Genomic DNA, 21,656 nt, shown 5'->3' on the forward strand with positions numbered 1-21,656 from the left:
CAGGTGACTCTACATCATGCCATGGCGCATGAAGTTAATATCGACAGCTCCTCGCTGAATTCAGTTTATCCTCCATAAATCTGCTTTTGTTAGAAGGACTTAGTGTTCAAAATAACCCCAAAAGACTGATAAAAGACATACAGTTTAATTAGCACTATTGTTCAACAAGGGAGACAGTACTTCTGTGGCTATACAGTAGGTGGATGTCACATGGAAGGAGTCACTGTGATATAAGGTCATGTCATCCACAAACAACTTGTTCATGTTCATGGACACCCTGTGGCGTCCATTGGGACAAAAAAAAGGAAAGCATTTCTTTTTCTGTTCCCATGTTGTAATGCCTTTTGCAGAGATAAATGTGTCCATGCTAACTAGCAGATAAGGCTATCTGCTACACCGCTGGCATGAACTGTCTCTGCGGAGTGAATAGGCAAACGAGTCTCTTCGGTGTGGCATGCAAATCAACCTCCATTAAACATCTGGGGGATTATTTCGAGTAAAAAAAAGTCAGCAGCACAGCAATGCAGTCAGCTGAAATGGCTGCACCACAACAGAGACCATGCCCTAAACACCTACATCTGAAAAGCACAATATTTGTGCTTAAATTAGGTAGAGTTAGGCTACCAAAACTTAGAGGCCCAACGAAATCCATCCTCAATCGGACTCCTTGGCCATGTACACCTCTAAAAGAGATTGGTAATATCCATCCATCCATTTTCTTACTGAGTCTTCCAATTCTGGGTCATAGGGGAGCCAGAGCCTATGGGTGCAAGGCAGAGTACAACTGCAGAGTAATGGGTAATGATCAAATTAATTTCTTCCTTGTGTTCAGGTGGAAGTGAAATGGGGATGAGTAGTGCATTGCTGCCTCAGAGCTCTTGGGTCCAGCTTGAACACCTTCTGTGTGGAATCTGCACGTTTCTGCCCATGGGCTGATGACCATCTAATCCAATCTCATTTCATTTTATTCTGGGCATCCAGCATACTTTATGAATCTGCCTAAAGTCATGTGAACTATTAATACGCAGATACGTCAATGAAGTGTGATAGTGAAAGTATGATACAGTACATGTACAGAAGAGAAGTTATGCACTGTATGTCATTACAATAAATCAGTACATGTTTTTATTAACATTTAAAAAAAAGGTTGATAATTTCCATAATGCCTCTGTATCACAGATCAGAGTCACAAATGTATTTATAGTGTATCCCGAGAGATTTCTTACTATTAAACATTCTCGCAATACACAGACAAATGTGTACATATGGAGATAGACAGCCAAAACAAATAAATATATCAGAATCTTGTACGATATACTTAAGTGTTTTAAGGATTCCTGCAAATGCCCAGCAGTGCTTGCACCTGAACTAGGGTAATTTTGCAGAACTAACTTCAAAGGAAAATGAAGTAGGACAATCTGTCCAGAAGGTAAAACGGGTTGACAATTTTATCCACTAGATGTCAGTGTAATCACACAGACATGCCTTTGAAAATTGTGTATTAGTCTGACTCAACACAGCAGCTAGAGCTTTTCCTATTAAGTCATTATTTTAGTACACTTAATGTACTTTAGAAATGTTTGGGAAAAAAGCAATGTCTCAGCTTTCAAATTATTTGTGGGGAAATTTTTCTTTGTGACCTTAGTGATTTACACTGATTTTACAGGCTTTGAGATGTTTTCTGTCTTTAAAATACTGTATCTTCAATTCATATGCAGTATAATGGATATATTTTTTATCTTGCTTCCCATTTTCAGAATTCAGATATTTTAGTCCCTCTTTACTAAAAGAATGCCACAATTCCATAACAGTTCCATAAAAAAGTAACTTAATGTTACACGATTTGCGTGGAGAAGAGTTTCTCTAAAATCTTTGACTTAAAAGAATATAGTTTTGTATTGACTTTCAGGACTAAAAGTAAAGCAGAATGAAGCACTTATTTTCGCAACGGATTTTTGGGACTAAAAAAAAATCTAGATCTGTTTTGACCCATTTTCCATCCTAGGGCTTTTCCACCTATTCTCAGACACATCTGTTAATCCCTGGATTAGTTCTTTTGCTATTGCCATAATATTCTTGAAACAGCCGTGTCACTTCCGTTATTTTAGGAGCCCAACTGAATGAATCTGTGAAACATCATACATCAAAAATCATACAGAATCTCCCTAGTGCACACTTTAGCAGAATCATCTGTGATCCATTTCCTGGTATCTTGAATTACAAAGTCCTGAAAGACACTAAAGCACCTCACCTGAATAATGTGATTGCCCTGTTTTCATGCCTACTGTAAATACCAGCTTTTTGTATGGCTCCATTTTTCTAGTCTCTCCATTGGCCACCTATTGCTGCACGGATCCAAAACCTAACCATTATGCTCCCCCACATACTGTGTCTCTAACATCTTCTGTAACCCCTTGTTGTTTCCCACTGTTTTTCTCCTACCTCCCTCCTCAGTGGTGGAAGGAGTTACACAGAGAAATGGGAACTGCTCAGTCATTGAACACTTTTTGGGTTTTTGCAAAAGACTAAGCTTTAGAGCTAGACGCAGCTGACCTCTCAGCTCTCAACTACATCTTTCAGTAATTCTTACACTGTGTTGCACTATATACTGTACACTATGCAGATGGAGCACTCACCATCACCTTAATGGCACTCTGTATTCTTTAAAAGTGGCTTCTCAAAGTGCTTTTCAGTAAGAAAAAAGCACATAATGAAATGAAACAGCAGAATTACACAATTACAATGAGGGTTTGGCAAACATTAGAAAAGCCATGGTACAGAAATAGAACCAGTTAAATAAAAGCCCTTCTAAAGAATGAGGTTTTGAAGATTGAAGACAGAGAGGTGACCATGCAGAGCCATATAGGTGAGCATGAGGATTTTGAAGATGACACGAAACCTGATAAGAAGCCAGTGCAAGGACTCCAGGACAGGAGTAATGTGATCACTTGCACCAGACCTGGTAAGGATTTTAACTGCTGAATGCAGGGCATACTATAGTTTGTCCAGTATGAATTTATATATCCCGGCGAGCAGGGCGTTACAGTAATGAATTTGAGAGAAGACATAGGTGTTTGCAGCTTTTCAGCAACAGTTAGCGACAACATAGGATGTTTGGTGATCTGCTAAACAAATTATAATAGTTAGCCATGCAGGATGTGAAAAAGGCCAAGTTACCATATGCAGATGTGTATTTGCCTGGAGCTTCCTTTGGTTCCTGCTTTATCATGGTCATAATCATTTTATAAAGCTCCTTTCTTTGTATACCAGTTGTTTTTTCCTTTTTTTTTCTTGTTCATCTTCATCATTTGTCCATTCATTTTAGAATCATAGCTTCATTTCCACTTGTCCAATGGAGAATTTTTTGCAGTAACTGTCATAACTGTATATCTTCATGACATGGGTTCTGACATTTTGAGAGTGCTGAAAATAAACCAGGTATGCTGCAAGTATTTTTTAACTGGATATACAGTACTATATTTAGCCTGTACAATTACCAGGAACAATTTCAGTAGAACACCAGAAAAAAAAAAACAGTTCAGCTCCATTGGTGTAAATTCTGAAATTTAACAGATGAATTTATACAAAGTGATTTAATTGAAGTGAATATCACTGCAGTTTTATTTAAGTTTGAGGTCTCATCTGAAGGGCAGAGCACAGGTTACATAACTGGCTGAGGTACAAGCACGGTGAGTCAGTGGGAGAGCTGGGCTTTGATCTGGAATACTGCAGTAAACGTGATTTTACCTTAATTATTGGACTAAAAACAAATTTGTGTTACATGTTTTTCATTCCCTCATGTTTCAGGCTGTTCCCAGTCCTCTGGAAAGCTGATTGACAGCCAAAATAAACTTCATTGTATGTTTATCTCTAATCTCCGGATGCTCAATATTCACTTTTATCAAAGCTTAGCACAATTATTTTTCAAAGCATATTGCCTGTGTACAGTATCTTCAACAATTTTCAATAGAGTCTTGACATGTTCCATGTAAATATAGTCAATTAGAATGTTTAGGAACAAGATAATTATATTCAACAGACGATTTGTCTGAAAGCACTTTGTAATCCTTAAATACACACTATACTGTATAAAAGAGATTAGTTCTTTCTCTTTAATGAAATAAGCTATTAAGATGTGCAGAAGTTTCCTAATGGTCATTTTGGGCATTTCTACAGTGCCTTGCGAAAGTATTCGGCCCTCTTGAACTTTTCAACCTTTTGCCACATTTCAGGCTTCAAACATAAAGATATAATTTTTTTATTTTATGTGAAGAATCACCAACAAGTGGGACACAATTGTGAAGTGGAACGAAATCTATTGGATTTTTGAAACTTTTTTAACTAATAAAAAAATGAAAAGTGGGGCGTGCAAAATTATTCGGCCCCCTTGCGTTAATACTTTGTAGAGCCACCTTTTGCTGCGATTACAGCTGCAAGTCGCTTGGGGTATGTCTCTATCAGTTTTGCACATCGAGAGACTGAAATTCTTGCCCATTCTTCCTTGCAAAACAGCTCGAGCTCAGTGAGGTTGGATGGAGAGCGTTTGTGAACAGCAGTTTTCAGCTCTTTCCACAGATTCTCGATTGGATTCAGGTCTGGACTTTGACTTGGCCATTCAAACACCTGGATACGTTTATTTGTGAACCATTCCTTTGTAGATTTTGCTGTATGTTTGGGATCATTGTCTTGTTGGAAGATAAATCTCCGTCCCAGTTTCAGGTCTTTTGCAGACTCCAACAGGTTTTCATCCAGAATGGTCCTGTATTTGGCTGCATCCATCTTCCCCTCAATTTTAACCATCTTCCCTGTCCCTGCTGAAGAAAAGCAGGCCCAAACCATGATGCTGCCACCACCATGTTTGACAGTGGGGATGGTGTGTTGAGGGTGATGAGCTGTGTTGCTTTTACGCCAAACATATCGTTTTGCATTGTGGCCAAAAAGTTCGATTTTGGTTTCATCTGACCAGAGCACCTTCTTCCACATGTTTGGGGTGTCTCCCAGGTGGCTTGTGGCAAACTTTAGACGAGACTTTTTATGGATATCTTTGAGAAATGGCTTTCTTCTTGCCACTCTTCCATAAAGGCCAGATTTGTGCAGTGTAAGACTGATTGTTGTCCTATGGACAGACTCTCCCACCTCAGCTGTAGTTCTCTGCAGTTCATCCAGAGTGATCATGGGCCTCTTGGCTGCATCTCTGATCAGTCTTCTCCTTGTCTGAGCTGAAAGTTTAGAGGGACGGCCAGGTCTTGGTAGATTTGCAGTGGTCTGATACTCCTTCCATTTCAAGATGATCGCTTGCACAGTGCTCCTTGGGATGTTTGAAGCTTGGGAAATCTTTTTGTATCCAAATCCGGCTTTAAACTTCTCCACAACAGTATTACGGACCTGCCTGGTGTGTTCCTTGGTCTTCATGATGCTCTCTGCGCTTTCAACAGAACCTTGAGACTATCACAGAGCAGGTGCATTTATACAGAGACTTGATTACACACAGGTGGATTCTATTTATCACCATCAGTCATTTAGGACAACATTGGATCATTCAGAGATCCTCGCTGAACTTCTGGAGTGAGTTTGCTGCACTGAAAGTAAAGGGGCCGAATAATTTTGCACGCCCCACTTTTCATTTTTTTATTAGTTAAAAAAGTTTCAAAAATCCAATAGATTTCGTTCCACTTCACAATTGTGTCCCACTTGTTGGTGATTCTTCACATAAAATAAAAAATTTATATCTTTATGTTTGAAGCCTGAAATGTGGCAAAAGGTTGAAAAGTTCAAGGGGGCCGAATACTTTCGCAAGGCACTGTATATGTGATGCACAATTTTCTAGAAGGAAATCAACCTTTTGACTTACTTTCAGTGAGCTACAGCATTTGTGACCTCTGTGAACAAATTAAGGAATAGGCCGCAAAGAGCCAGGTTTATAAAAAATCATGAAAGGTTCAAGTATAATTGACCTGTTTTGTGAAATGAAACATCTCCATATGGCCTTGGTATGACAAAATATAACCTGTTTTCTTCTAAAAATAATGCACTTGCATACAGTATAGCTTTCTGACACCACACCACTGAAATGAGAGAGAGCCTCGTACTGCAGATATAGCTCTTTATTATTTCAAAGTTGTGAAGAGACATTCTGAAACATGGAAACTTTGAAAAGTTCTTTATGCCAAGTTCTCATACTTATACATCTTTGAGCATTTTTATTTTTAAGGCACAAGATAAATAAAGTAAAGGGTGAAGGCAAAGGAACTGGTCATGGAAAGAAATGCAGAATGTTCAGAGACAACTGTCATTCGATGGCCCACAGAGGAAATTGCACTTTAAAGGAAAATACAAGTTGTCCGAATAATAATAAAAAAAAACAGCACTGGAAAAAGTAAAAAAAGAAGAGCATTACAGTTCATATCCATATGCTTATTTTTGTCCAATAAATATGATTTTATTACACAAATTATGCAAGCAATTCTAAATATTATGCCAGCCAGAATAAATGCCTGTTTGTAATAAACTAAGATTTGGACACACACCAAAATAGTGAATTTACATTTATATTATACTAAATAGACTTACATTCACCCTTAATTGCAGCCCAGGGATTCTCAATGCAAACTTGAAATGTCAGGAGTCTTAAGAATCCGCCCTGCTTGTATGGATCAAAAGCCAAGAATCTAAAATACTATTTTCATGAAGAAAGGTGCTGCCAGACACCTTTGAAACGGTTTAGCTCTTATTGTGAATACAACAGGCTTGAAATCACCAACTGGAGGCATCTACAGCAGTACTACAGCACAGCTATTGTATATCATAATCTTGTGAAGTCTGAAAAAATATCTTCGGGATTCCTTTAGAAAAAAGCAAACAATAATGAATTAAACAAAACTACCTCTTCATGAATAAAATAGGAAAAAGATTAGCAGGAACAGGCATACATACTGTATATGTAGATATAAATTACATTGTAGTATTGAGCAAAAGTTTGGGTTCTTGTTATTGAGTACATTTGTTGTTTATATGAGAATGACAGATTTCCCACACTACCTACATTATTAAGAAGCTGTTGCTTTAGTTACATAAATGTAGAAACAACAGTAAAGTGTTTATGAGAACTGCTTTACTCTGTTCAAAAAGCCCTGTAATTTGTTTTAAAAAAAACTGACCCCCAAAAATAAGTTCAGAATGAGTCTTACTTGATGTTAACAATTGTGAAATGCCCACACCATTTCTAATTCTACTGCAAAAGAAAATTATACTATAACAATATACACTGATTTAGAAACTTAGAGACGATGGCTTCCCAATGGTGGACACAAAATTGAATCTCATTATTAAACTACATTATACTTGTCCAGAAAAACCATATCACTGAGGGTCAGAAAAGGAAATGGGGGCCTGGCAAAAACGTGAAGGCAGTAGCTGTCGGCCGAGGCGGCAACCAATGTGAACATGTGTTTTAGCAGAAGAACAACACTAGCGGTGCAGGTTCATAAAGCCAGGATTAATGTTATGAAATCAATGTCAGGTGTTCTTTCTAAATTAAAATGTATTACTGTACATTTGCGCAAAATCCCCAAAACATTAATTGGAAAATGTCTGGATCTCAACTATGCCTGTTTGCTATAAAGACAGTTGGTGAACACTATGCTGAACGTCTACAGCCACCTCTGAAGCACAAAAAGGAATACAAGACCATTTTTGGGGTGGTACTCGGTTTTTGACATTGGGGGGGGAAGGAAAGCTAACCAAGGACAAAGAACACAAGCTGATAGTACAGCACCATGCAGTTAAACCAGAAATCATTTCATTGGTCGATATAATATTTTTTTCCAACATGGCAACATTTCCAAACGTACTGTAAATATGGCCATACAGTATGCATACAGTATGTTACAAAAAACACCAAAAAAATGAATAAACTATTTTACTACAAAATAACCCAAACCTTTGATCAACACCGTGTATATATTTGGCTTAAAACCCACATAGGCAATAAAATGAAATACTTGTCTCTTTGGCAGCTAGTGTTCTTCAGCTAAATGAAAAATATATCAACCTGTAGCACTATATTCTAAAGCAAAATGTTTAAAGGTTTACCTGCCATTTAAACAAGAAAAATACTATTTCCCTCCTTTTTCATTGTTAAACTTTTCCAATGGCATTACGTCATGTTACATATTTACAAGTTGTACATTAATGACATAGAAAAACAAGGCAGGAGATCAGCTGTAAGAAACACAGCAAAAATATTTTTACACTCCTCTTTTCTTTTTAAGCATTTTAACACCACATGCTTTCTTATATCTATTGCACATAACTGATTATTGTTTAAAAAAGGGAACATAGCACAGAGATGCTATCCCTTGGAAAATGTCAAAGCATTTACAATTACAGGTTGATTGTATTAAAACATTAAATGAAAAAAAAAAAGATGTGTGCATTGGCTAAAATAATTAGCTATAAAAATAATGCTGGTTTAATTTGATAATATTAAGAAGAAGACCAAAAGCAGGCTTGGGGAAGGTGCATTACAATTTTGATTTGACACATATATTCTAGGTTTGAATTGTTGATCTTGAGCCGTCCTCAGTAAGGTCAAACCTGGAAAGCCAAAAGAGAACAATCAGTTTTTCCACCATCATGGCAAAGAAAATGTTTCTTGTCATGGTTGGTTTTGTGTCCTAAACCACTGCAGTCATGTCAGTTCCAGTGCAATTTGCACTCAGCTTCTGACTGAATTAAAACTAGTACAAACAAAGATGTGTACTAATGTGAAATACACCAGCTTGTAAACTAACAAACATGTAAAACTGCAGGAATGTTATTTTTTTATTTTACAGAGCCCTTTACAAGTCATGTGTTATTTCACTATTGTTTTGGCTTTCAATTTCAATTTGGCCTTTTTTGCTTTTGTTAGTCTGCTGTAGTCTGTTGGATTGTTAGTGCCAAAAAGTCAATCCAGGTGCTTGTATTTACGTTGTATTTACGTTGGTGAGAGATGCATTGCATGTTGGCTTGTAAGAGCAGAGGTCAGACAAAGATTCCTTTGTTTAACTTTTCATTGCTTGAATGGCTCACAGACAAAGCCTTCAGTATCTTTGGTACTGCTACAGGATAAGGGCGCGAGGATCATATTCTCAGTTCATGCGCTAGTCCTGTTCAAATTATGTCAGGTATTCGCCATCAAAATTTCAAACCTGAGAGAAGTAGTTCAATGGTTTATGTCAACAGAGAACAATGGAAAACTTACAAGTGTTCATACTCTATTTTAAGACGTTTTAAGAATTAAAGAAATCACTACAACTGAAGCTGGAAGGGATATGGGGTCTGGTCCTTTTAATATTAACATTGATAAATTTCAGTTAGCTACCAATTTGATTTTGTAAAACATTTTTAACATAGATTTTTTTAAACAGGAAAAAAATGTACTTCTTTTGATGAGAACATATTTGCAAATGAAAGCAATGTTGGATGCAGTAATACCTTATACAAAAGATGCATGAGTATTGATAATAAGTTGGGAGTTGTCACCAAGAAAGAGCTGTCAAGGGCTCAGCCATATCTGAAAGTGTGTTAGTCACATCTGTCTACAGTAAAAGTGCCTAAGACACTCCTAAATCATGTGCAGGTAGGAACCAAGAGCAACAGGGCAGATGAGGAAGGGACAGATTTCCTAAAGCGAGTACTGCATGTAGCCAAAAGTCACTTCGCTAGGAGTAAAACTAATTAAAAAAAAAGAAAAAAAACACAACTAATAAAAAACTAATGTTAAATCAGCCTCTTTTCACTCACCATTGTGTGCATCCTTTGGTTATATCTTCACTAGTCAAATCTACTAAAACCTGGAAATTCAGAAAGAAAGAGAAAAATATGCATTAGCCAAAGAACATCATGTAAGTTATTGTCTATGATAAAACTCGGAGTATATTCTATATTATAGGTTAAGTGATGGACACCAAGATGATGGACACCAAGAGAGATGTCCATCACAGAAAAAAAGAAGGACATTAAGATTCTTGTGCATCACTTCCACATGTTTGCAAAACTGGAATATATTTTATTTTGGTGGGGCCAAATGTTTACCTATTGTTTTCCAAGTAGCACTTGATAAAACACAATTTGGAATGATCACTGTGTTTCTCATATCACACATGGAAAAAGAAAGAGGAAGTGTAGGCCGATTCCTCCAACAAGCCTGCCTGCTAACCAATTATTTTTTTACACATATTTTTATTTCATGTCACACACTACAAAGCCCAGCAAAGAATGATCAGCACCAACTGGAGGAGTAGTGCATCCCCCACCTACACAATCCTGAATCTGAAGCCGAGCTTCTCTAGAGCCTAAGCATCAAAATCCTAAAATGTTTTATATATACATAAATGTATATATATATGTTTTTTAAATGGAGCAAATAGTTCCATTTTATTACATACATCATCTTGAAAAAATATAGCCTATTTAAATCAAATCTCAATAAGCATTCACTGAAATACATCTAGGGCTTGATGCATAAAAAAGCTTTCCTGCATGCTCATTGGATCGATGCACAAGAAAAAAAGCAGGTACCCTTCTTAGAAAATCAACAGGGTGTATATAACTCACAGGCTGGCACGTGAGACTGAAGAGTTAAAAAACAGAAAAAGACGCGTGCACATCTTTAGACTATTTTCCATCGGGACCTCTCTCTGTTATTTTGTTTGATCTTTTCAGATTATGTAAATATTCTGGACAGTGGAGCTCACTCAAAAGTAAATTTTGAAACACAAGAGTCAAGCATTAATCACTAACTTTCCCAAGAAGTCCTTTGTGTTTTGACAGCAAGCCTCCTCCATTCTTCACCGCTACATCCAGAGTTCTCCTGTGCAGTTCGACTAGGGAAACACTGAATTCGAACCTGAAGAAACACAAGAGAGATGTCAGCACTACGGTGTAGAATAGGCCTTAACATGAACAGACTTCTTATGATTTCACATCTCTCAGCAGCTTCCCCAAGACTCTTTTGACGAAAGCCACTGACAGAGATGAGCTCGGCAATCCTGGATCTGAATCTGGTTGAAAACATTTGGATAGAGTACCCAGGAACACCATTAAAAGCACCACACTGGTTAGCTAAACATGGCATAGAGAACAGGGTGGGAAGTTAATCTTTTCATGCGGGTTTAATTGGCGTTACTAAATCAGAGGTTCCCAAACAGTTGTCTGTGGAGTAGAAGCTCCTCCCAGGTGGTTCATGAAGAAAGGTTACAGTTTTTTAATTAAACATTTTATTGCTGGAGATTAGTGTTATTCATTTTTAATTACTGTATTATGTATGTTGCTGCTTTGCAGCTCTGTGCCTCTGGGCTCAATTCCAGACCTGTGGTGCTGTCTGCATGAAGTTTATATGTTCTCCCCGTGGGTTTCCTATACTGATAGGTTAACAGGCTTCTGGAAAAACTGTCCCTGGTGTGACTGTGCACGTGTCTGTGTGTGCCCTGTGATGGACTAGTGTCCTGTCCGGCTTCTGTTTTGCACCCTTTGCTAGCGGGAATAGGACTCCAGGTCCCCCATAATCCTGAACTGGATGAAGCCGTTAGAAAATGGCTGGCTGGCTGGATAAATAGATTTAGTGTTTATCACCATACTGTAAAAAAAAACAACGTTTTTTTTCAATTTATACGAATCATGGCCCACCCTGCCTTTGCATGCATGCAGAGCTTAAATTTTCTGATAACATAACATTAGCCAAGAAAAACCTATATTACTTCCAGCTTGAAATTGTTCACAGTTCAAAACAGTCCAGTACATGGAACCTGAAGTCTCAGCTTTATTTTAAATACATTTTTGGACCATTAAAAAGAGACCAAGCCGTGTTCAAAATAGTAATTGTGGGGTAGGTGCCAGTACATCTGAACACGTGTGGAATGTTACACTGTCTACAAACACCGTTAGCGTTGCTGATGAAATGAGTGCTAGTGGCAAACCATGTAAAACCACAAGGAATTATGATACAACCACACAATAACAATTGTATGGTTGTATCATGGGAAAGGAGAAAAGCCCTCACTATATGGTTTGTTAGAAGGTACTTGCAAAGGGCAGAATGAAACCTGCAAATCTTCCGTAATATCTAAAAATAAAACACTCAAATAAAACCCATTAAATTCTTCTATCTGGGCTGAAGCAAGGGAAAACTATTTTTAATAATCAACTTAACACCTATGGATTAAGGCCGTTGAAGATTCTTACTGTGCCAGCCTTTATATTGCAAAGCAGGATTAAATACAATTGATAAGATTATCCTTCTTATTAGATTCCTAATATGCAAATGGATTAACACAGTGCTTCTCTTCAACTGTTAACCATAGAATTAATGAAATGGTGAAAAATATTCAGGGAAAGCATGGGAAAATTAGTCTATAATTTGCCCTGCAATTAGCTGAGACTAGTGATATTGCTGACTTAGCTTATCTGCTTGTATATATCAGCTGTGAAGATAAAGTTGCACGGTAAATGAGAAAGCTAGGGAGTGCCTCCACACTTACACGACTGACAAATTTCTCAAAAAGACTTAATTTATTCATCAACGACATGACACAGTGGCAAGACAAACTGGACATTAAACGCCTGTCGTAAAAAGAATTTTAATTTTTTTCCTCCAAAACACTTTCAAATCCATGGTACAATTTGTATATGCGCTTAAGGTCTGTAAAATATACAAGGCCAGCCTATAGGGTGGTGCTGTGTTTATGTCTGTTGCATGTTAAAGGCATTATTTTGTGCACACATCCCCATTTTGGTAATCCAATTACAGGGATCTGCATGGTATACACATGGCGTAAATAAGGGATATTTGAAAGATGATAAAAGAGAGAATTATTTACAGATATGCTTTGAGTGAATGACACAAGTTTCAAACTCACGTCTGATCATATACTGGGTTTAGCGTCTTCTTCATTGTGTGGGTTTTCCTCCGGCCGGTTCTTCTCTTGTCAGGCAACAGATACAGCCGGACATAAGGGTCTGACCCATCCTCGGTGAACGCTATGAGGTTGCTACAACATTAAAAAGATCAGCAAAATAGATTATACTGTAGCTCATAGAAGTTATTGCTTTTACAAAGAAACATTTAATGGGGAACTGCAATGCTACATTTCGAGGTTAGAAAGAATCAGCATTTATGAGTGCATGAGTAAAATGTACACATTAACTTGTAAAACCTCCAATTTACATCACAAAATAGATTACATTTCCAGGTATGCGCCGTGCCATATTCTGTCATTTAGAATGAGGCAAGGAAACATCTGGCGACGTGAAGGAGCCTCATTACACTATAAGGAAGCAGGCTTGTGAATACATCTTTTTTATTCCAATAGAAACATTGGAATAATCTAAAGACCATCTTAACACTGTTTCTCTCTACTTACCGGCAAGCATGCACCACTACAATCAGTTTATTCCTTTGAGAACTGTGCCTGACGGTCAGCTGGACTTGACCCAAAGGATAATGGTTTGCAGCCGATCCACTGTTAACAAATAAAATAAAATAGACATTTTTTTTACCTGTTCTGTATTCCAGTCTGCATTTTACAATCTGTAGTTTAAATATGACAGAGCAAAAACATACTTCAGTGACCACACAGCCATGACCCTGAATTTTCCAGACCAATGAACTTTAATTACCCTCTTTTAACTAAACAGATAAAGGCCAATAAAAATACAATTGCTTCACCCTCCTTTTGAAACTGTATTAATTAAAAAAGGTATTAAAGAGTTTGGAGTGTTTGGCAGGTTAACACATTTCAGACTGAAAATAGAGTATAGATAAAACACCTTAATATCACCTTAAATATCACTTGGATTAAATCAAAATATAGCTGAACATCACTACAATATACTGCAGTCTCATTATTGTCTTTATAGATAAGTCTATAAATGAGCCATCTCAAACTACAACGATAAAAACCTTCCAAAATTGAAATGATCTTCTAACTTTATGAAATTGGTAGCAAATAAACAGACTGTAAAGAATTTACTTCTGAAGCTGGCGAAGTCTTTGCTGTAGCTCTTGGGTGGCAAAGGGCTGGGAGATGTCAGAGGCGATGCTGGGTGTAGACTCCTTTCCTGCCAGGTGAGGATGAGAGCTGCAGATGACCAGGTTGCTGGTACTTCTGGTAGAATAACTAGACTGCTTCTGTGGGCTTCCTGGAAGGCCCTGTTCAGGATACTCGGGCCTTCTGTGAAGGTCAAAGGCCGAGGCCGAAGCTGAGGGAGGCAGGTTTGAGATTGGGTTGGGCGATTCGGGGGTCCAGGTTGGTGTGACCGGAGGCTTCTGTGGTTGGGCCTTGTTACCATCTTTGTTGTTAAACCCAGCCTTCTTCACCTGGACCGAAGATGGCTGGTCTGAAGTGGTCTGTTTCTCCAGGGAAAGAATCTGAAAAAAAAAAAACAATGCTATCTCATCATATTTCTGTTCATACATTCATGGTCTTCTCAAAGCATCTGGAAACAGCAACCCCGTCATGTTTCAGAAGTAAACTTCCTAGGATTCAGATACCCCCATTTTAGATTTACACACTGCAGTCCCCGAAAAAAGCCAGCAAGTCAGGTAAATAACTAGGAAGAATCTGACAACTTGCCAAAAACAATCCATCTCTGAAGCAATGGCAAAGAAGTCTGAAGTTAATTAAATTCACAGTACATTTAGTTTTAAAAGCACCCAATAGTCATGGGACTCAAAATTGCTGACTTTCTCATCAGACTAATAAGAAAATCTCTGATCCCCATGTGTCATTAATCATATTAGTGTTCCTACGCTTGAACTCACTCGTGTCACAATGCAAAGACGGGGAAGTGAACAGGAAGTTTTGCGATGGGTTTGAAATTCGATAACGTTAGTGTCCCCCGAGAGTTTGCATCTTGTTCAAAAGCAATATAATTCAAATGAATAACTTCTTATGACAGATAAATTATACCATACCAATTATTTACAGTACTGTATGTCACATTCTTTCAATATAATATCTTCCGAACCATGGGATTAATATCCCTTTAAAACTTTGCTCTTGCATATTTGGGAAAGGTCAACATGGCTGCCTCTGTCACTGACTTTGATGGCCATCTTCATCTTAAGGGTGCAGTTGGGGCCCGAGTTCTTCAGCGGGAAGCGCTGGTGCAGTGTCATGTCTTCAGCTTCCAGCAGATGGGTAAGAGGAATGGTCAGGTTGCCTAAGCTGCACTCGTGCTTCTCATCCTTCACCTGATAGAACAAGAGTAACAGCAGTTTATCAGAAGTGCCCCTCAAGGATGTCGGAGAGTGCCTCCTGGTAATGTGTGCACATGGCAGACCACTGAGGGAGAAGAACTGGGGAGAAATCTAATCTGACTTTCACAAGAAAGGGTGCAAATTTCACAAGAATGCATAACATTCCATCAGTCCCTACAACAACAGTACAGGATCATGAGATCAGATTAATATTTGAGCTTTGTAAGGTAGCTGGCATGTATATATTTCATACTGAAAGCTGCTCTCTTCAGAAGACTTGTTCTGCGTGACAAAAAACTACATGAAAACAGTTCCAAATGGAAGGTACAGTACTCAGTAGTGCTAGAACTATTTTAAGGTCTGTCAATATACATTTTCATAATGCTAGATGTTTACTTGAGCCTTAGTGATATTTTTGATATTAGATCTGCAGATAAATCTTTAATATAAGCAGCTTAGATCTGCTCATCAATTTAGCATACTGTACCTCAACACAGAGCTCTTGTGTTTTTGGATTGTGAATAAGGAAAGAGAAAGCTTCCTCCCAAACAGGCTCATGGGTTTTATATCGGATCTGAAAAAAAGAGATGAGAGTTTTAATCGGATATAAAGCGTATACATACATAAGCAATAATATAATAAAGTATGCATAATCTTAGGATTACAGGACAGCTTCCAAAATCTTTTTGATCTAGTGAAAAATAAGATTTGTGTCTTTTTGCAAAACACAAACCACTCATTTTCATAAATATTTCCATTATAAGAAATATAGTGGTATAGGTAATTCCTATTTTCTATAGTCATTGTTAATCATATTAATTTTTCAATTACATCTTCCATATAAATGTAAATTTATAACTAAGTAATTGTATTATGTATGTCATGTGATTTTTTTCATATAATTATAAAATGTTATTGGATAATGTCATTTAGATCATGGGTAATGGGTTGCTCTTTTAAATGCCTTGAGGTCATTACTTCCTTATTCCAGGAAGTAGATGAAAAATGGTCTACACCTTTTTACTAGCTATGGCTACTAAAAATAATAAAAACACCAGCGAAAAACTTGACTATGACTGCTGGAAGAGACAAACCTTGCCTTTTCTCACCTTGCTTTCCTTGGTTTTGTGACCAACGGACAGCTGAACAAATGGACTTGGGTCACTGCTCACTTTCTTAGCAGACTAAGAAATAAATAACGGTAAATCATATTAGTGAGCGCATATTTTTCAACTGAACTTTACCTTCGTGGACTACAAATTCATTCATCTACGTTTTAGGTAGCATGCAAAAACTTTACCACGACTGGAAGATAATGGATGACCTTAATCTAAGAGGCAGCCCTTTCAGGGAAATGTTGCATAGTTTAATAACCTCATTAATGCTGTATGTCAGCGGCCCCAAATAGTCTTATATCAGACAAAAGAAGAACTGCAATGGAGATAAAGACACTGCAATGTAGATGAAGAAGGAAGAGCATCCAGCTATATACTGTAACTCATAAACTCATAAAATAGGAGCAAGCTTGCGTTCTGTCTAAATATACAATACATGGAAGCATGTGTGTGATGTTTTCTCAAAATTAAAAAAATGTAATGCACAGGCAGTGTTTAGACAGTGTGCAGATCCTCTTCTGGTGTTAACAGTCAGTTTCAGGTTCACGGTTGATAATCATCCTCATTCGTGATGGAAAGTCACTATACATAGCAAATGCTTTTCTTTGTATTATAAAATGAATGTCAGGACACATGGATGTTTTGTATTACAGTATCTGCATTGATTTATTAGGATCTATTCCTATTTTGCTGAATCCTGTTGCATAATTATTGTAACTATTAATACTGTAGGTAATAGATACCAAAGATGCATAGAAATACATACATTTTTGGATAATGAGTAATAATTGACAAATATTAATTGTAAATAAATACACTGTATTTGAAGAAAACATATTAGGCATTCATAGCAAAATCAGCTGACTATATCTCTTAGGAAACTCAGGAGACGTCAATGACTGGTTTTATGGACTTTAATCACAGCTGAAGTGGCTTTAATTTAAAGTAACATCAGTTAATTTGAAGATTATTGCCAATGGGCCAATGTGGAGTCATAATGAGATCATACTGCGGACACTCTGAAATATTTCCGACTCCCTGAGAACTGCTGCATACAGTATGTGTCAGTATTAAAGTGTTCATATCATGTGACATAGAGCTCACTTCAGAATTGTTAATAACAGAGGTGTCTTGGATTGTAATAACCATTTTGTTTACAGAGAGGTTCCAATCAGTGAAATACTTCTGCTGAATTTATTCCTAGCATAAATGTGAAACCACTGTTCTTAATATGTATAAAATACATCCTTCATCACTGTTGTTATTGGTATGTGATGATGAATATTGACTAAGCACAGTACATCAACAAATGTCAGATATTCATTGTAGCAAAACAGCAGGCAAATAAAAGACACAAGGCTTTGCTGTTTGAATATCGGACACGATGACACTAAAGTTTAAGTGTACTGAAGACATGTTGAGTGCTGCTCGCTATACAAAGATGCAAAGAAAAGAATTTGGCATTTACAAAAAAGGTCAAAACAGGTTTGTTTTTTTAAGTGGATGTTCTGTACAGCACAGTGTCGGGAACTGGAATGTTTTCATCCAAGGCTCCCAATTCTACTTTTTTCTTTTAACAAATTGATAAGTTTTGTTTTACAAAACTGAAGAATAACTTGACCCAAGGTTTTACAACCTGCATCTTAAATACAACCTACTCAGAAGGCTGCAAACTAATCTCTAAAGGGGTTAGGTTAAAAAACACTTTTGGGAAGAATACAATAAATATGTTTATATTTATATAGAATTAAAATTCAGTCAAAGAAGACTCTTTTGGAATACAAAGAAATCCTTGAATTTACAGTGCACACCCAGTGATATTTGGCATTGCTTTATTTTAGTTTCATTTCATTACTTTTCACTGTATTAAATCTAAAGATGAACAAATAGGCTTTAATGTAAGTCTTTAGAGATTAATGTGAGAGTAAACAACACAAGAGCACAGGCAAATATTACATCATTATTGCAATATTACAGTACACCACAGAAAGGTAGGGAGGAGAAGAAAATGTCACAAAAGGTTTAGGTTCTTGTTTTTTCTATGTGAATACTTCCTAGTGTTTTATACATTACAAGATGTCACATAGTTCGACATACAATATAGTTTAATTGACACAAATTCATTGTGCATCTGATTTGGATTCTTGAAAATAATAACATACAGCAAATACTATCTCCAGTTCTTTGCCCATAAATAAAAAAGTAGTGTGTGGCTTCAAAAAATCTTTTTGAGTTACACAATATCTGCAGCAATTGAAAGTAACTGGGCTCGAATTTCCAGCACAGAGAAGTCACTCTTAATATTTAAATCTTTGCGAAGTTAGACCAAGTTCTAACTACTGTACATCACAAACAGCATTTGTGCTTTGTCCTAAACTGTAACTGCCTTAGTGCTCGTGCTTCATGTTGTTATGAAAATTGGGTCCATCGTAGCTAGGGCTTTTTCTCTCAAATATCAAAACTGAATTAAAATGATTTTTTGATTCAAACATTTACAAAATCGTAACTGCTTTAAACAAGAAATGAATCACTGCAGAAAATGCAGCTGGCGTGCCTTGTGTGACCTGTCAGTCTGCATGCACTGTTACTTTACCTTCAGGGCCTTATTCACTGAGGCTTTCTTCAACCCCTCATGGTTAAATTCTAATGGATTGCGCTTTCCAGGCGGGAGAGAATGAACACACACCGGGTTAATTAAGGCATGCAGCAATGAGTAAGGTTAATTCATGGTAAGAAGCAAAGCAAACACACCACATGGGAAAAATATAAACCACATACAGTACAAAAACGTGACCACAAGGTTAACACAAAATTCAGACTGGAGCAGCTGGATTAACAACCTCAACCTGCGGAAGGGTACAAATTAAAAAGAGAAAGAAAAAAAGAAACCACAACCAAGCTTGTGTACAGTACACACCAGAAAAACCATTTCAACAAACCCAAAAATGAAAATGATTGATTTTGATGGAAGCAAATGAAATGCAGAGTTCTGAGGGGTCGCTGAGAGCCCTGGCCAATTAGTCTCAACCTATCCTGGGCAGCGTTTGGACAACTGTGTGCCGCCATTTGGGGAATCCTGGTCATAGTTGGCTAGTGACACGACTCCGGTTCGGACCCACGACTATAGAGCCCAATCTGCATTCAAACAAGCGCTTTTACTGGCTGAGCCTTTGGTAGGGCCCTGAACCACAATATTTTTTAAACAAGATACAGTAAATAACATTTAACTCAAGTAACACATTAAGGTCTATTAGTATTTTTGGATTTCTACCATCATCAGAAAGCTGGTAAGGTCTGCAGTAACCCAGGAAGCACTTATACTGGGCTTATACTGGAAGCACGGCGCTCAAGGTGGTACTGAGAGCACATAACAAGATGCCAATCCATTGCAGGGCCAATGTAAAATATTAAATCAAAGCTACAGTGGCTAGAGTATCTTTGGGTAGTGGGAGAAAACTGGTACAATTATGTAGACATGGAGAATAAAAACCTCTATACAGTATAACAGGTGCTCCAGTATGGTACTAAATCCAGGACCTAAGAGCTCTGAGGCTGCAGTGTTAACAGACACGTGTTTGCATGATTCTACTAAAAATCCTTTAACAGAAAGCTGTCGGCAAGTTATTAAGCCTGAGTACCAAGCCTAACAATGGTAATATCCAATCCAAGAGATCTTTATAGGTGAGGCGGATTGTAAAGTTCTAAAGTTGGTACAATTAGTGCCTTTAAATAAATTAGTTTTTGAATTTATAGACAAATCATTCCCATATGTTGTTTTTATTTGGATTCTATAGTTTTTCTTTTTTATATCCTCTAAGCTGCAATCAAAAAATCAGATGCTGCCAATTGATGAATCCCTGTCACAGTCAGCTATTAACACAAACAAGACCCAGGCATGTGGGCTATACACTACAAGCCCCAGTCTACACTTTGAACACCTTTACAGTATGTGCCACTTAGGAAGCCCTATGGCTGTAATTTTATCAAGTGATGTCTAAAACATAGTAACATGTTTCATCCATCACACAGCACATCTGTTCATCTTGTACAGAGAGCTTCTATAGGCCACTTTGTGAAGAAAACCATTGTGTCTGGTATACAGTAACTGATAAGGCAAAGACCTGTGGAACTATTTAAAGAACGTAGAGTAGGGTTCTGAAAAATTGTCAGGCATCATCAAGTCCATCACCCTAAATCTCAATATGACAGCTCACATAGATGTGGTGTTTAGCTGTCTCGTGACAACTGCTTGGCAAGAAAGCTCTTCCAAAGATTGCTTGCTGACAGGTCCTTGTAATGACAAGTGCTACAGTGCCAGCTGTCATTATGTGTATTCTCTTCTTATCAGTCTAGCCAGTCATTTCTAACATTTAGATTTATATTTATATAGATGCTTCTGGTATTCGAAATGCAAAAATAAAAACCCAAATCTCATTACTTACTTCACACACAGCTGCTATTGAAATGCTTTCCTCTTATCCTTGATGTCATGAATGTTTGAACTTACAAGTTGAAAAATGTCTCCAGTTAATTCCAAATATCAAAAATTACTGACACATACCTACCTGTAATGTGGCAATTGATAACGCTTTATTTTCCTAGAACCTTACCAATCGTTCTTTAAATGTTAAGGAAAACAATGTTTGCAATGTTGAGGAATTGAAAAGGAAGCAGATTGTAGATGGAGAGGTCTCAACAATCCACTAACCTCCTGTTTTTTAACTCACTTCAGACGGACACCATTCTTCAACAGAATATGCTCATCATATTAGCTACATTTTAGCTGTAACTCTACCTCAGTTTCTAACACTAGACCCTCACCTAAACACCTGCTTATAAAATCAAAGTATTAATGACAAAGGTGTTAAAATGCATTTTAAAATTACACCCTGAATATACATTAAGCATTTCATTCATGCAACAAAAACAATGAACATGCTTTCTGGCATTACAAGACTTGGGTTTCGGTTGCCGTAACAACAGCAGGTCACACTGTGGCTAGTACTAGAAGGCAAAATTCCAGAAGACTCACAAATAATGTTCTATAGAGTGAGGTAGTATTTTCACAAAAGACTAGGCCCGAAGCTCTCCTCTCTTTTAAGTATCCACACCCAAAGTTCCCCTCGAAGACACTCTTTAAGAGGAAGGAAATGGAGAGAAGAAAGCAAAGAAAGATGGAGCTAAGAGGTTGAAAAAGTCATCGTTTTGGCTCCTTAATTCTGACCTACAGTATACATGCAAAACACAAGGCTGAAATTCTTTGGCGCAAACAGTATTTCTTTGGCAGTTTAATGACATAT

General features: G+C 37.3%; 1 protein-coding gene across 4 annotated transcripts in view; it reads right to left on the reverse strand.

Annotated features, from left to right (window-relative positions):
- Window positions 1-6,089: 6,089 nt before the first annotated feature.
- esyt2b (extended synaptotagmin-like protein 2b) overlaps window positions 6,090-21,656 on the reverse strand; it is a 65,424-nt gene continuing 49,857 nt past the window's right edge. Inside the window, exons 14-24 of one of the 4 annotated variants that reach the window (XM_015354867.2) lie at window positions 21,389-21,490; window positions 18,950-19,012; window positions 16,351-16,425; window positions 15,729-15,815; window positions 15,086-15,235; window positions 14,013-14,410; window positions 13,404-13,502; window positions 12,900-13,031; window positions 10,786-10,891; window positions 9,787-9,836; window positions 6,090-8,595 (exon numbers count right to left, since the gene is read on the reverse strand). In XM_015354867.2, the coding sequence (XP_015210353.2) occupies window positions 8,550-8,595; window positions 9,787-9,836; window positions 10,786-10,891; window positions 12,900-13,031; window positions 13,404-13,502; window positions 14,013-14,410; window positions 15,086-15,235; window positions 15,729-15,815; window positions 16,351-16,425; window positions 18,950-19,012; window positions 21,389-21,490 (1,308 nt within the window). In that variant the 3' untranslated portion in view covers window positions 6,090-8,549. The remainder of the gene's footprint in view (window positions 8,596-9,786; window positions 9,837-10,785; window positions 10,892-12,899; window positions 13,032-13,403; window positions 13,503-14,012; window positions 14,411-15,085; window positions 15,236-15,728; window positions 15,816-16,350; window positions 16,426-18,949; window positions 19,013-21,388; window positions 21,491-21,656) is intronic. The other 3 variants (XM_015354868.2, XM_015354869.2, XM_015354870.2) reach the window with 3 other exon arrangements.

Source organism: Lepisosteus oculatus, chromosome 6, assembly GCF_040954835.1.
Source record: "Lepisosteus oculatus isolate fLepOcu1 chromosome 6, fLepOcu1.hap2, whole genome shotgun sequence".
Classification (NCBI taxonomy): Eukaryota; Metazoa; Chordata; class Actinopteri; order Semionotiformes; family Lepisosteidae; genus Lepisosteus; species Lepisosteus oculatus.